Source organism: Alternaria dauci, chromosome 1, assembly GCF_042100115.1.
Source record: "Alternaria dauci strain A2016 chromosome 1, whole genome shotgun sequence".
NCBI lineage: Eukaryota > Fungi > Ascomycota > Dothideomycetes > Pleosporales > Pleosporaceae > Alternaria > Alternaria dauci.
Genome location: NC_091272.1, coordinates 3,075,809 through 3,091,430, shown reverse-complemented (window position 1 = coordinate 3,091,430; position 15,622 = coordinate 3,075,809). Strand labels below are relative to the sequence as shown.

At 53.5% G+C, this 15,622-nt stretch overlaps 3 protein-coding genes across 3 annotated transcripts; all 3 read right to left on the bottom strand.

Annotated features, from left to right (window-relative positions):
• Window positions 1-467: 467 nt before the first annotated feature.
• On the bottom strand, window positions 468-3,421 carry ACET3X_000960 (uncharacterized protein; the record flags this gene model as incomplete). Its single annotated transcript, XM_069448313.1, has 6 exons — window positions 468-1,258; window positions 1,307-1,785; window positions 1,834-2,093; window positions 2,142-2,501; window positions 2,552-2,832; window positions 2,902-3,421. The coding sequence occupies 6 exons, from the start codon at window positions 3,419-3,421 to the stop codon at window positions 468-470; spliced, it is 2,691 nt and encodes an 896-aa protein (XP_069311202.1).
• A 954-nt stretch (window positions 3,422-4,375) lies between these two features.
• ACET3X_000959 (uncharacterized protein) lies at window positions 4,376-6,049 on the bottom strand (the record flags this gene model as incomplete). The annotated part of the gene is made up of 3 exons (XM_069448312.1): window positions 4,376-4,498; window positions 4,554-5,100; window positions 5,148-6,049. 3 exons carry the CDS (start codon window positions 6,047-6,049, stop codon window positions 4,376-4,378), a joined length of 1,572 nt encoding a protein of 523 aa, XP_069311201.1.
• A 1,591-nt stretch (window positions 6,050-7,640) lies between these two features.
• ACET3X_000958 (uncharacterized protein) lies at window positions 7,641-11,746 on the bottom strand (the record flags this gene model as incomplete). The annotated part of the gene is made up of 4 exons (XM_069448311.1): window positions 7,641-10,229; window positions 10,286-10,940; window positions 10,989-11,123; window positions 11,346-11,746. The coding sequence occupies 4 exons, from the start codon at window positions 11,744-11,746 to the stop codon at window positions 7,641-7,643; spliced, it is 3,780 nt and encodes a 1,259-aa protein (XP_069311200.1).
• Between the last annotated feature and the right edge of the window lie 3,876 nt (window positions 11,747-15,622).

Here is a 15,622-nt window from a genome sequence, read left to right as displayed (position 1 = left end):
ATTACACGTGCTGCCATACACCACTTCCCGACAGCTGAGCGCTTTTGAGTCATGGCTCGACACCTGGCGACACCAGCCATGCTGCTGAACATGCATCTGATCCGTCCTGCTCTGTACCGTCCAATCAAGGTTCAGTTTACCTCGCTCGGTGAATCACAGCACAGGTCGTAGAACTGTCCATCTGGCACAGCAGGCCAGGTGAAATCGCTGAGCACCATCAGAGTGTACTACGATTTGAGCAGACCGTGTGAACGATATGCGGCCTGCGCGGTCATCCGAGTCTGGGTCCACCCGTTGGTAGCATGATGTTGCTTATCCATGTCTCAAACGACGATACTGACGGAAGCACCATGAGGAAATGGGCATCAAGGAGAACTCAGAACGCCGCGACTCATCCACCGTCGGATATCCACGCTGTACAAAGCGTTGTTTTCGTGATATGAGAACTACTCATCGGAGCCATCCCCTCATTGCCAATGATTCTGACCCATGAAACCTTCTTCAAGAGTCCGGTCTTCCAAATTCCTTACAAAGTTCTGGTTACGGTTCGAGTTGCCTGCTCGCGACCCTCTTCTCCTAGCGGCACTGCTCGCGCTTTCAGGGGCGCCATCGGGCGGTGGCGGGTAGTAAGCTGGTGACGGTTGCAAACGGACGGGCGCATTCGGATCCAGATGACTCATGACCCTCTGCAGCGCGGGTGGGATGCCTGATTGTCCCGACTGCTGCTGGTCCATCGTCGTTGCTCGTTGTCGTCCCGCGCGCGTCGTAGCTTGGGCATACAGGTTTTGAGGCTGGTTGTATTGCCGCGGCTGTTGTGGCTGCATCATGTTCATCGGCTGGCCATACGGTGCTGGTTGAGCAGGGTAGGGCGGAGGGGCGCCCTGGTGGTTTGGAGGGTACATGTTGTAAGGATTTTGCTGAGCCTGCGGACTTTGTGCAGCGGCATACTGGTTCATCTGCATGTTCGCATACGCAGCTTGCTGGGCCGCTTGGGCCTGTTGCTGCTGCGCAACGGCCTGCTGCTGTTGCTGCTGACGCTGTCTGCTCATGCCCTCAAATCGCTGTTGCTCCTGAACGCCAGGTGCTGGAGATCTGCTTGAGCCGGACTTTAGAGTCATCGGAGGTACAAACGGCCCGGTGAACTTGGCCTGAGTGATGAAAGGATGTAGCTTGGCTTGCGCAGGAGTCCAGCGTTCCAGAGGGTTGAGGTTCAGCAGTCCCTGAGCAAAGTCGATGAAGGCAGCTCGGTTGGACATTTCTATCAAACGTTAGTCATGACGGCAACTTGTTTGATTCGCTGGCTTACCTCGCTCGATCTCGTTGGGCTTCATGTTCTTCCGCGGCATGGGGTAATTCTTGATTATGTCTGGCAGGGTCGTAGCAGAGAAATATTTCTTGCTGGGCTGTTCCTTGGTGCCGTGTTCCCGCGAATACTGCTCCATCGACTTGAGTCGGTACTGCTTACGACCGTACTCATCCTGCGACTTTTCGAAAAACTCTCCTGACTGCTTGCCCATTTCGAGCATCCAATGAGGGGGTAGTCCAAGCATCTCTGTTATCCTTGACACCTGGTTGTACTCGGACGAGCCAGGAAATAGTGGCAAGCCGAGGAACAACTCGACCACAATGCAACCCAATGACCACATGTCAATGGCCGCCGAGTATGGTAGACCGAGCAGGACCTCGGGGGATCGGTAGAATCGCGATTGGATGTACGTGTACACAGTCTGACGTTCGTCGCATGCGGAACCGAAGTCGATAATCTTGATGATTGGGCTCTCAAGGCTGTCATTGGGTCAGTGCATGCACGCCACTAACAAATCGGCAACCTACTTCTTCAGAAGAATGTTCTCGGGCTTCAAGTCGCAGTGTATCAGCTTCGCTTTCCCAAGCAATGCCAGGCCGTTGATTAGCTGCTGTGCGAAGACGCGGACCAGCGTGGTGGACAATCCGCGGAACTGGTTCTGTTTGATTAGCTCGTACAGATTGACGCTCAGCAGCTCAAACACCAGACACAAATGTTGTCTGTGGATGAATGTGTCCTTGAGTCGCAAAAGATGATGGTCGTCATTTTTGTCCATTTGCTTATTCAACTGCGTCACGTTAGTCTTGCCTGCACTTGCTCGTTGGAGGACACTCACCAGATCAAGCACAGATACCTCCATCATACTCTGGTTGAAGTATGCTGTCCGGTTCTTGATGACCTTTACTGCGACAACCTCCTGTGTCTTCAAATTCTGGCACTTGACGACCTGCCCAAAGGTACCCTGGCCCAACACATCGAGAATCAGATAACGGTTCTTGTGCCCGGATTCTTCCGACCCCAGGATGTCGTTTACATAGAGAATGTAATCGCTGTCCTCGTTGTCGTAGCCGTCGTTCTTGACGCCCTTGCTCGGTTTCGTGAGTACTCGGCGGGGATTGCGCGACGATTGGTAGTTGAAGCCGCCATTGCACAGCTTGTATGTCATGGGCAGATGTGCCGTGAGGGCTTGCAGAGGCTAAACGCTACCATTAGCACATGATTCTTGTAGCAAACTACTCCACCTACACTGATAAATCCGCCCTCTGGATTGGCGCGGCGAAAAGGCGGCTGGGCATTGATCTTGGGCTGCAAGTCGGCCGTGTTGACGCACTTTTCGAATTTTGGCACCGGGCCTCGTCCCACGGGAGGGTGTTGTGGAGGGGGGTTCGAGTTGGCAGATGCGCGCGGGGACCGGGCGTCTCTGTTGTAGACGGCATTGAGCTGCGCCGTGGCAGACTGCGGGTAGAAACTCTCTGGGCTCATGTTGGACTGTATGGGCGGCAGCTGAGGCGCATGCGGTCGGGAGGCTAAAGCGATGCTAGTCAGTACCAAAGAGCGCTAGGACGGGAGTATACCAAAGCACAGGACGGACGTACACGGCGGAGAGTAGTAGTTGTTGTTGTTGCTGCTATTGTTGGGCGGTGACATGTAGGGATTGTTGCGCGTCGGGCTCTGTCGGTTGCCTTGACTCTGCGCTTGGGCCTGAGGGGTAAAGCTGGTGTAGTTCTGGCCGCCCTGCTGTGCACCGGCCGAGTAGGGAGAGGTGGGCGAGAGGTTCATAGGGGAGTATCTGCGTGCGGCGGCGCTTTCCTCCTGCTGCAGGTACTGCTGCGAGTGCCGCTGTTGCTGGGCCGGGCGCGCCATGTTGTTCAGCCGCGGCTTGTACGCATCCTCCATGGGCACGTCGCCATCGCCGTCGTTGTAGTCGGGCCCGCGGCTGGCAGTGCCGCTGGGCGACTGCAGCGGCATTGAGTTCTGGCGTGACGGCGTGGCGTACGGGTCCGGCTTGATCTGCGAAGACACGCTGGCGTCTCTCGAGGCGTGGGGAGAGGGCGCCATGCTGTGCGAGTACCGGTTGCCCTGTGCCTCGGAGTAGGCCGTCCACTGCGGCTCCATGGCAGCCGGCGAGTGCGGGTGCTGGGGGTTGCAAAGCGACGGTGTCGCAGGAAGAGACGCCAATCAGTCCGTCACTGCGGGTGTTGCATGCCGAGGGTGCGCGCTGGCTGGAGAGGCGGGCTGGGCTCCGTCGAGCAGCAGGCGCAGCACTCGAGGCGTGGTTGCAGCAGGCGTCGTGGGCCAGAGGTGAAAGCAGCGCGCGTGTTTGTGGCCGGGCGAGGTGAGCCTCGAGGGGACGGTGGTGCGCTCGTTTGTCTGGCTGCTGTTGTTGCGGGGTGTGCGTCGTGTTACGTGGTCAGCGGCTGTACGCTGTTTGCAGCAGGGCGTGGAGCAGCCGCAGAGGAGCAGAGGCGCAGACCGGGGGCGCACGAGCGAGTCTTCACAGGCAGAGGGAAAGGATGGGCTTCGAGGTCAGCGTAGCGCTGTGATGTCGGCGCCATTGCAACAACATGCATGGAATTGGGCTCTGTCCTTGGTTGCGCTAGTCACCAAAGCGGCCACATCCTCCTCACGCCCATCATCATCGTGGGGTCACTGCTGCATTTCACTCTGCTCTTCGCCCCTTGCCTGCTGGCTGCTGTCTGCTCGTCGGCGATACAGCTGCACCTCACATACACACTTACACACCCGCCTGCCAGAGTCACGGGGTGCTGCTCTGCTCGCTGTTGGGCCGCTTCCGCTTTCAGGGTCCTTAAACAGGAAGGCGCAACCCTGTAAGCTACTTGGGGTCTGATATCACTTCCAAACAACGAGCTTGCTTTTTCTTTGTGCTTGCCCTCTCCACTGCGCACAATACGCAATGCAGGAGTGGGATTCGCAATTCAGGCGGCAGACAGGTAAGCGAGTGGGCTTTGGTCAAAGACGTCATAGTCGCAGTCGGAGCAGGCAAGCAAAGAAGGAGAAGATTACCTATGTACAGTTCTTGGAAAAAAGCACGAGCCACCACGTCGCCCATCACTCGCGCATCTCGTACCCTCCCAGCACGTCGCCATTGTCCCATTTGGCCGGCTTCTCAAAGATGCTCCTCACCATCTCACCTCCCCTTGACGCAAGCACCGAAAGGAGCGTGTCGCTCAGCTGTCATCGTCGTTAGCACATCTCGTCCCCAACAGTGACTTGGGGCACAACTTACACCATGGGTCGTTTCACAGCAGCCCTGCAGCCAGACGCCAGCATCTTCGCCGACGCTCTTTTCCGTAAAGTTGACCTTGTAGTCCCGCTGCACCTGCCACTTGGCGCCCTCTAGCTCTCCGCCCGGCATCAAGTGCCGCGCATCCTTGAGCAGCGTCTCGTGCAGGTCTCGGTAGTAGCCTGTTGCTACAAAGACGGCATCCACGTCCAGTGTCTCCTGCCTCTCTTGCGCTCCCGCAATCTCGGAGAAGTACAAGGGGCTGGAGTCCTGTATCGTCAGACGCACACCACCCTGACGAACTGGCGACTCGGTCACGCCAATAACGCGACGGTATGGCATTATCCGGTGCGGCCAGTTCTCTTCCTCGGCAGGCGAGTTGCCGTGGCGAATGCGTTGCAGGTAGAGCGTCTCGTAGATGTGCTCGAGCAGCGGGAGGCGGACGACACCGTAGTTGGTGCCCTTGTCTTCGATGAGCGTAGTTGCCCGGAGCTTGGGCGCGCGGTTGTACGTGCAGTCTGTTCGCGAAGGGTTGAAGATTTCGTTGACGCTGGCATAGTTAGCAGGAAAACAACGTAGCTTTTGGCCATCACTTACAATGGCGAATCGTCACTTGGTCGCAGCGCCCCTCCCTTGATCAGCATTCGTGTTCGTGCGTTGGGGTAGTTTGCGTGGAGGAAGTCAAAGATTTCAGCGGCACTCTGGCCATTGCCAACCACGGCAACGCTGTATGGTGCATTGTGGTCCTTCAAGAGCTCTTTCGACATGAACGAGAACTTGGACGAGTGGATCACCCTGGGGTGGTTGGTAGGGAATGGCGCTGGGATGTTGGGCCTTCCACCCGCAGCGATGACGACGTGCTTGGTTCTCCGCGTCTCGGTGTGGCCTGTCAAATGGTTGCGCGAAACCACGGTAAACGTGGTAATCTCGCCATTCGGTGACTTCTCTGGCATGACCTTGACGACTTCTTGGCTATACGCTACAACCTCCTCGAACCAGCTGGCGCACCACTTCATGTAGTCCTCGTACTCTACACGAGCCGGTAGGAAGGTGTTGAGATTGGCAAACTCCACCAGACGGTCCTTCTGGTGCAGGTAGTTGAGAAAGGTGAATTCGCTTCTCGGGTTGCGCATGGTAGCCATGTCTTTCATAAAAGTAATCTGCATCTTGGCTCCGGGCAGGAGCATACCGGCGTGCCATGCGAATTGTGACTGCTTCTCGAGGAAAGCAACTTTTGGTGGTTTGCTCTGCAGACCGGGAACATCTGCAAGGGACGGATCTGTTCCGTCCAAAGCATCATGCAGGGCTACGCCGATAGCTAGTGACGCTGGTCCGAAACCGACGCAGATCAGGTCGTGTAGTTCGTCTTGTGGAGTGTAACGAAGGTGTGATCGGTTTTCAATTGTGGGGAGCTGGCTCTCTTCAAAGTTGTCGCTCAAGAAACCATTGAATGCTCGTTGCACGGCCGGCGCCGGTCCATCGGACGTGCTCGACGACATTTCTGCGTGGGGACTCATGTTTGCGTAAATGAACAGCGGATGTCACTATACGAAGCAAAAGGTCGTCAGTATCGTCGATACTAAATTTGCAATGTGACATGTATCGCGTTGTTTCATAAACTGTAGAACCACGTACGCTGACGATATTACTGACGCTCCAGAAGAAACTTGTGGCCTGAACAATCGGCTGTGAGGAAACCCAGATTGCAAAACTGTACGCGCAAAGCCAAAAGTCAGCGGTGGATTCATGTGACAAGACCAATGACGTCTACACTTGACGCGAATCAACAACACGAGTAGATTTGCAGACGTCAACATACCTATTCAGTTCTTCAACTTGAAAAATCGCAAGACGCTTCAAACGCTGGAGATATTGATACAGCCGCCGTCGCCAGGTTGTGGAAAAAAGTTCACGAGGGCCACGAACTTGTACCTGGACCACAACCGTGCCCAGCATCCGTTCTTGCGTATAGCCCATCCATGTCGATCGAAGGGCCGCTGCCACGCTCGTCAGAGAATGGTCCGATGTCACTTCGTAAACAGTAGACCCTGACGGTCCGTTCCAACCTGGTGCCACCACCTGGTTCGCTAACAAAGTGATGGTAGCACAGTCCACCCATGTCACTGATCTACCGACGCGCCATCTGATAAGATGACGGGCGCTCAGGCCGTCGCAGCAAAAGCTCACCTGGCGCCCCATGGAACGCATGACGGAGGCAAAAAATTTTCAGGCATGCCCCGCTGCGCTTGCCCACGAATTGCATCGACGGCGTCGAATGGGGCATAGTCGCCGTGGGGTCGTGGGTAAAGTATCAGCTTGGCGGAGGAGAAATTATCAGATGGAAATGCATCAGGTCCCATCAGATTAGATGAAGAGATTTCTTTGCGAGTTCGGAGCGGCCTCGGTCGTACTGGTGCACTCCACTCCCACAACACCACCTTTCTGACTGCATGTCTCGGCGTTGTTACTAGGCGCGGTTAGCACGCCGCTGCTGCCGATCTCTCAAAAGCAGGTCGTGCTAGCGCACGTAATGTATGTGAATGACGAGTGAGGCGCTTCAAGTCCTTTTCTTCATGTCACTCTAACAAATCGTGGGAGCGCTCAGTGGCAACGAGGTGGAAGAACTAGCATGGCTGAATTGTGTAGTGACAACTTGCTGTGCTAGTATTAGGTTATACGATCATGCAAAGATCGGGCGTATTGGAGCATTGTCACTCCACCATCCTGGCTCGGCCCGGCACCCCCATCATCGCAGCCCACATCTGGTGCATGATAACCCACTAGCATGCACTGGCGGCGCGGCAGACTGAATAGGAAGCACCATGGCGAACAAGGCAGGAGGAACTGGTATACCGTAGTCGATATATTAGAAATTAATTATGAAGAGGACTTTGATGACGTTATTGAAGAAATTGGTGTGTACGCCTTGCCATGCGAATCAGATGCCTATAGCTGGTCGAAAAGTGAACGTACAAGTACATGCATATGATACAGTGCGTTGCTTGCATAAGAAAAGCTGTGGTGGAGGGCAGCCAACATCGACCGCCGATGTTGCATAATGCAAATCCGAGATAGAACCGTAAATCATGTTCAATCCAGCTCCTGTGCGGCGACCATGGCCGCGTATATCCCCCCCATAGCCACCAGCTCATCATGCCGGCCCTGCTCGACAATGCGTCCAGTGTCGAACACAAAGATACGGTCTGCGTGTTGTACGCTTGCTAACCGATGAGCGATCATGATCGTAGTTCGGCCTTTGGAAGCAGCAGCAATTGCTCTTCGGATTTCCCGTTCCGTGTTTGCATCCAGTTGAGATGTTGCTTCATCGAGAAGCAGTATTTCTGGATCGCGTATCAGAGCTCGAGCAATGGCAAGGCGTTGACGCTGACCGCCCGATAGTTTTGATCCATGAGAGCCGACCTCGGTGTTGTAGCCTTCTGGCAGGCTCATGATGAAATCGTGGAGCTCACATTCCTTCGCCACACGTTGTATGTCTTCGTTACTAACTGAGGTGCCCGGTCGTGCGCCTAGTCCAATGTTGAACTTGACAGAACCTGGGAAGAGATCTGGCTCTTGCTCGACGAGCGCTAGGCGGGCGCGATGGCTACGAACAGCTTCTTGCCGAATGTCTTGCCCATCGAGATAAACTTGCCCTGCATTTGGATCGAAGAATCTCTCTATCAGATGGATTGTGCTTGACTTGCCAGCACCCGATCGGCCGACGAAAGCTACGTTCTCGCCCTGTCGAATTTGGAACGAGACATCATTCAAAGCGGGAACGTTTGGCCGACTGGCATAGTAGAGGCTGACGTTGCGAAATTCGAGCTCTCCCCGTACACCAAACGTACCATATGAAGCTGAAGGACCGGATAATAGGGCGTCTCCGTTCGACGTACCAGAAACGGTAGGATCCAAAGGCGCCTGATCTGTGATGATAGTCGGTTTCTCATCATGTAGTGAGAAGACGCTTTGAGCAGCAGCCTTTGCCCGTGTTACTTCTGGCGCCAAGCTGAAGAGCTGGCCTGCAGATTGCGCGGAGAAGAGCAGCGCAGGAAGCACTATAAAGAACTCTCGTTGACTATAATTGCCGTTGCGCACTTGCTTGGACCCCCACCAATACGCCAGGGAGTATACGAAATACGTGACCGAGAGCGAAAACGCGAGCAAAATATTGCCAAGCACACTAAACCTGAGGTGCTCTTCATATGGCTTCCGGATCGCCTCTCGGTAGCTGTCGAGAAAGTGAGATTCAAGCCCAAAAACTGCAACGATCTGCATGGAAGAGGTCGCTTCCGAAGCAAGAGCAGCTGCGCCGTTGTACGCCGTTTGGTGGTGTTCCTCTGCCATAGCCAAGATACGGAGGCGCAGGAAGCCAGCCAACAGCATGACAGGCACAGCCGCCAGCAGCACTATAGCAATCTTCCATGCTATTATGTGGGCCAAGACAATGCCGCCAAGAACAGAGGTCGCAATTGAGAAGACGGTTCCGAGTATAACTCCAGAGAGCCCACTGATACTGCCACTGTCCGAGTTCAGACGCGACATCAGGACATGGTGGGAGTGACCAGGCTGAGAAAACCAGGCAATGTCCTGCTGCAGTATTGTCCGGAAAGAAAGATCTCTGGCTCGCAGAGCGAGATTCTCTGAGACCATGCCGAAAGCGGTTTTGCCAAAGGAATGGGAAGCCAGAGCGACGATAGCCAGACCAAAGAAGAGCAAACAATAGAAGGAGATTTTGCTGGTCACATCGTCTGCTCCAGTTGTGTCGTTCAAGAGCTCGACCAAGTTCCCGAAAATAAGCGCCTCGCCAACGATGACTGCACCACTGAAAATGGAAGAAACCAAGCCAACAATTATGGCAGGCGTTTCACGGCGGCTCAATGCCAATGATCTCCCAATCAAAGTCAACGCGCTCATCTTGGGAGCATCGACTTGCGACTTCGGAGTCGATGGAATCGCGTCATTTGATTCACTCGAAGAATCTTCATGCTCTTTGTGCGATGAGCGAGTGGCAGATCGAATCGATGAGGGTGCCGACGGCTCTCCTTTCTCAAACTGTTGTGCTCTGATCAGCTCCGCGTAGACACCGTTCTTCTTGAGAAGGTCCTGATGGCACCCATCTTCTTCTACACTACCGTCCTTCAGAACGACGATGCGATCAGCGTCTCGCACAGTTGCCAGACGATGTGCAATGATAATGGTAGTTCGAGCAGCGCTAGCAGAAGAACGACGTAAGTTTTCCAGTACAATTGCTTCGCTTGTACCGTCCATGGCGCTCGTAAATTCGTCCAGGAGAAGAAGCGATGGGTTTCCCACTAGCGCACGCGCGAGCGTTATGCGCTGCTTCTGACCACCAGACAGTTGAGATTGTGGGCCAGAGCTGATCTTCGTGTGTATGCCTTCTGGAAGACGGTCCAAGAAATCGCAGTATGCCTCCGCCGCCGCCGCCTTACATCGAATAAGAATCTCGTCCTCGGTCAATAGCTCTCTTTCTCGACTTGGTATCCCATGCTTGATGTTGTCTAGTATCGTACCAGTAAACAGGACGGGGTTTTGTGTGACCAGCGCGATGTGCGACCGCAGGCTATGAATATTGAATGATTTCAGGTTATCATTGCCGAGATATATGTGGCCGTAGGTCGGATCGTAGAGCCTCAAAAGCAAGGATGCAATGGTGGACTAAGGTTCGAGCACATCAGCAACGAGACCACGTCCCTCAAAGGAACCGTGCTTACCTTTCCCGAGCCGGACGGTCCAACCAGGCCGGTCACCTGCCCAGACTTCAAGCGTAAATCGATACTGTCTAAGATCCGGACGGTAGGCCGAGCGGGATATACGAATGAGACGGATGAAAGCACTAGATCTCTTTCGAAGTGTACTCTTTCTGCTGGCTTTCCCTTTGGAGAGTAGACGTCTATATCGCATGTCGGATGGTCTAGAACGTTCAGTACGGCAGCCCCTGCTGCGGCAGCCATAGCGAATGTCTGGATGAATGGACCAAACGACCCAACGACGAAAGAAGCATCTAGTATGAGAAAGACAACCGCATAGATTGTGCCAGCCTCTGCGCTACCATCTCGTAAGCGATCGCCATACCAGAAAGCAAGTGCATTCGTTGCGTATGCCACGAAATACACCGAACCAAGCATAACAGCACCCGCGATGCTCTTTCTGATTCCAATTCTCAATGCTGACCGCAGGTGATGAACATGTTCCTCGCTCAGCTGCTCGAACAAGCCAAAAGCCTGCACAATCTGGACTGCACGGATAGCACTTTCAGCGACGGAGGCAGCTTTCTCGGTGTAGACTGTAGCCTGCTTAGATAGATCGGAAACCTGCTTAGTGCCGAAGATAACAACGAATGCCATGGAAGGTATCACGGTGACGAACCTGTCCATGTTAACGATTATTCCTTGGCCCGGCGAGGATGATTGTTACATTACTCCAGTCAGTCTCGCATTGAGCATAAAACCTACAGTGAATGCAGAGATGAAGTAACTTATTGATGCGATGAACAGTCCCACTTTCTCCGAGGTGCCAAGTTGAATGGTCTGTGTCTTCTCTGTAAGAATGCTAGACAGGTCAGGTGAAATGGTGTCTGCAGTAGGTATTTCAAGTCAACATGCGATCTATGTAAGACAAGTTTCGGGCATGTACGCACCGTAGTAGGCCATATCCATGCCCAGCGCACGATGCAGAAGTCTTTCTCTGGTCTTTCTACTCACGCGTTCTCCTGTGACAGCCCAGCAAACAGCCCAAGCCCAGGTAACGACAAAATAACCGACTGCGACTAACATAAGACGCAGCAAGAGATGCTTCAGCTCGTCTGGGTTGGGTGGGAAGTTGTTGATAATGCGCCCCAGGACGACGCCTATTAACGGAAGCGGCAGGCCTGCCAAAATTGCGGTGAAAATTCCCAACACCAGAATGATCTTTGATCCAGTATCGTCCAGTTGTCTGTACAGCGTAAAGTAAGAAGTCTTGAAAGGATTCAAGCCTAGAATTTGGCGGATGAACCGTTGGCGAAAGACAGTAGGACCATCAAAAGCTTGAGGTTGCACAGTCGCTAGCGACGGCTCTGCGTGTCTCTCCCATTGCGTGCTGTGACGGACAGAGGGCTCGTCCTCTATCTCACTTTCCTCTGAGTCCAGCAGGGGCTGGCTCTCAGAGCTGTCATCGTCATGATAACGGGGCATTGTGGCGCGCGCCTGGCGTGATTCAATGCGATTTCGGTATTGCAGTGCTCAACAGCAAATCATCTGCACATGAACGAAAGGAACGGTATCACGACGGGTACGCGACTGCGAGCTGTGGTGCAAAAAGATGCCATAGAGGCGATATGAAAGTAAACGTGCAGCGTTGTTGATGTCAGAGCTAACCATGCGCGACATGGAAGACGTGGTAGGAGCGTAGGACTAAATTAGAGTCTTGGCATGGTCATAGACGGCCCGCCTTGCTGCGTCTCTATGCATCAGAATGGCAGCACGACGAGTTTTTGTTCAAACAGCTCAAAAGGTTGACTGTGGGGAGTTGGAAAATATACCCAGTCGTCGGGTAGGGGCAGGTGAGCTTGAGCTAGACGGCCCTGTGATAGACAGAGGGGGCCTGCAGCATGCATACTTAGTTAATCCTGTAGGGCTGGGCTACCAGCCACCTGAGATCAGGTCAGGAGTAGACTTCATCTGATAACTCTGTTTAGGGATGACCCGCCTCGCAGGTCACTCAAGCAAAGCACGGGATTTTTCGGCGGCTGACCCGGCATCCATCTTCCCCACCAAGCAGCGGCAGCGCTCCGAGATCGCGTCCAACGCCACATTTCAACGGGATCTTACAATGTGTTTGTGCCTGACAAACAGATTTCTCTCGGTAGCGTGGGGAACTAGGAAGAGGCGATGGAGCATGACGCCCTGCCAGCTAACGCGACGGCGTTGTCGTCGTCATCGGAGCCGCACCCACGCCTTCACACCTACCATTTCGCGCTACGACCACAGGCTAGTATGATTTGGTGGACCTTCGGTTTTCAGTCTCGATTTAGTCTTATGTCGAGCAGCTTTCGTCTCCAGTTCCCGTCCGCTTGCAGAGCCGCCAAAAGCGTCTGCCTCACGGTATCAAATCTTACGCGCCGCCTGTCGAATGACACGTCCACTTGCCAGTCAACCAGGATGTATGACGCTTCAACCACGGACAACGCGTTCAACATCACGGAGAGGGCCGTGGCCAAAGAAACTATCGGAAAACTTATTGCCTCAGCTTAAACTCTTATCCTTCCTCAACACTGCTCGCTCGCTCTTTACGAACTGGAGGTCGCAACGCGTTTTTGAAGTTCGCTTGTTGCCTGCACCTACAACAGAGCGCTGCACTCTTCGTGATTAAGCCTCAAACGCGCTACCCACGCACAGCGTGTTAGAACCCGTTCTCACGTGCACCAGCATTGGGTGTACTGGTCTCAAGGTACCTGAGGCTCTTCAACCAATCACCGTGCTGCAGTTTCTCATCACAGGAACTTGCGACCAAACATTATCGCATTCTGCGGATTTCTGTTCAGCAATAGCGGATGCATCTACTGCAGTTCTTTTCTCTGAAATTCATGGGGGTATCGCTTGGGACGACAACAGCTCAAATTCCCTACCAGTGAACATTGCCCTAGGCTACACTACCTAACATTTTGCACGACATGGTTCAAGAAAACGGCACAAACCAGCGACTATCGGTGCTCAATGAGCGACCTTCGATTCTGAGCGGGCCGGATCTCCTCCACGAGCTGGTGCGGCCATTTCATCATGACGCAACCGCTATCGATTTCCTGGAACATGGATCGAAAAGGCGCAAGTTCTCCTACAGGAATCTGCACCTTTTGAGCGATGTCTTGGCTGGCAGAATCACTGAAAGACTTGCAACGCTCAAAAGTGTGTCGTCCATTATTCCGGTCTTTCTGCCCCAGTCTCCAGAACTATACATCGCCTTATTGGCCGTCCTGAAGGCAGGGAAAGCGTTTTGTCCTCTTAATCTCGACACCCCTACAGAGCGGCTGAAGTTCATTCTCGATGATATATCACCTGACCTATTCATCACGTTCTCGACTTTCGATGAACGTATACGAACAGCTGTCAATGTCGAAGTGGTTTTTGTGGACAGGGAGCTCTGCGATTGTGAGGATCGCCTGGATGTCGAGCTTCCAAGACCATGTACCAACGATCTAGCCTACGTGCTGTATACTTCTGGCTCTACAGGCAAGCCTAAGGCTGTGAGTGTATCGCACCATGCGGTTACCCAAAGTCTGTTGGCTCATGACCGCCACATTCCTGACTTTGCCCGTTTTCTCCAGTTTGCAGCTCCCGTAAGTGCGCAAGCATAGCCGTATTCTGCTCCGTACTGACAGGGTGTTAGACCTTCGACGTTTCCATATTTGAGATCTTCTTTCCATGGTTCCGAGGAAAAACGTTGGTTGGCAGTACACGTGCGCAAATGCTCGACGACCTTCCAGGGACCATCAATAGCCTCGAGATTGATGCAGCGGAACTCACACCAACAGTTGTGAGCAATCTTCTTCGGGGCAGATCGAGCGTGCCTGGTTTGAGGTTGCTGCTTACGATTGGTGAGATGCTCACCCAGCACGTCATCGCTGAGTATGGTGGCGACGAAACGAAGGAGAGCATACTGTGGGCCATGTATGGACCGACTGAAGCCTCAATTCACTGCACGTTACAGCCACAGTTCTCGACATGTTCGCCAACTAGCACGATAGGTCGTCCCTTGGACACCGTTTCGGCTTTTATTATCGCGCCTCCAACTGGAGATTCAACATCGACGCGTATTGAGATTCTCAAAACCGGAGAAGTTGGCGAGCTCGCTGTTGGAGGACCTCAAGTTGCTGAAGAATATCTGAATCGCCCGGATCTCACTTCCGCGTCCTTCATCGAACACCAAAAGTATGGTCGTTTATACCGTACCGGTGATCGTGCAAGAATCAACCAGGATGGGGTCTTAGAATGTTTGGGCCGCGTCGTTGCCGGCCAGGTAAAACTAAGAGGGCAGCGGGTTGAGCTCGGCGAGATCGAACAGGCTATCATGAGGATACCGAGCTGTCGTACAGCAACAGCGATCATTGTTGACGAATCCCTGATCGTGTTCTGCGCTGTCGATTCGCATGAAGTAACACGCACAGATGTTCTCAATACCTGTAGTCATTGGCTTCCGGCATTCATGGTTCCATCAGACGTCTTCTTCGTAGATGCCATGCCACAACTCCCATCGGGGAAGATCGACAAAGACTCTCTCACCAGAGAGTTTCTCCGCAAGACTAACTCTAATGGTACGGCTTCGTCTACCAACATCGACCCAAGCGATCGTGTGGGCCGGACCGTCCTGAGTATCATGAGGCACCTTATCTCTCCAGCTCCTGGATCAAATTTGGATCTTGCTTTCACTAGGATAGATTCTCTTCAATCGATCCGCGTTGCATCTGCGCTGCGACGAGAGGGGTTCGAGTTGGGTGCGATGGAGGTACTATCAGCGCATACATTGGAAGATCTTATTGCGATGTGTAGAAAGCCTACCACAGCCACTAGTCTGCATGGCCCAACAAAAGACTCCCCGAGATCATTCATCCGCATAGAAACCCCTCAGCTGGAGCGATGGGGTAGCGATATCGCTTATGTACTACCTTGTACTCCCTTACAAGAAGCTATGCTTGCGGAGACAATGACGAGGCCTGCTGCTTACTGCAACTGGGTTGAAGTCGAACTTTCGATTTCGCGGACGTTTGAAGATATACGAGACATCATACAGGATTTGGCCAGCAAAATCGAGATTATACGTACTGGTTTCTACGCGCAGTCGCAACATTCCGGAACCTTTTCGCAGATAATATGGAAAGGGTTACTGACCTCTCAAATTGAGGAGGTCGACAGCTTCTCGAAGCTGTACACACTGCAATCCGAGGAAGACTTCCTGCGACCGTTTCACACGCAAATAATGATAATATCCGAGCGACCTCGCTTGCTTTTTCGCATACATCATGCTTTATACGACGGGTGGTCTTTTGATCTGTTGCTGCATGATCTCGACAGGCG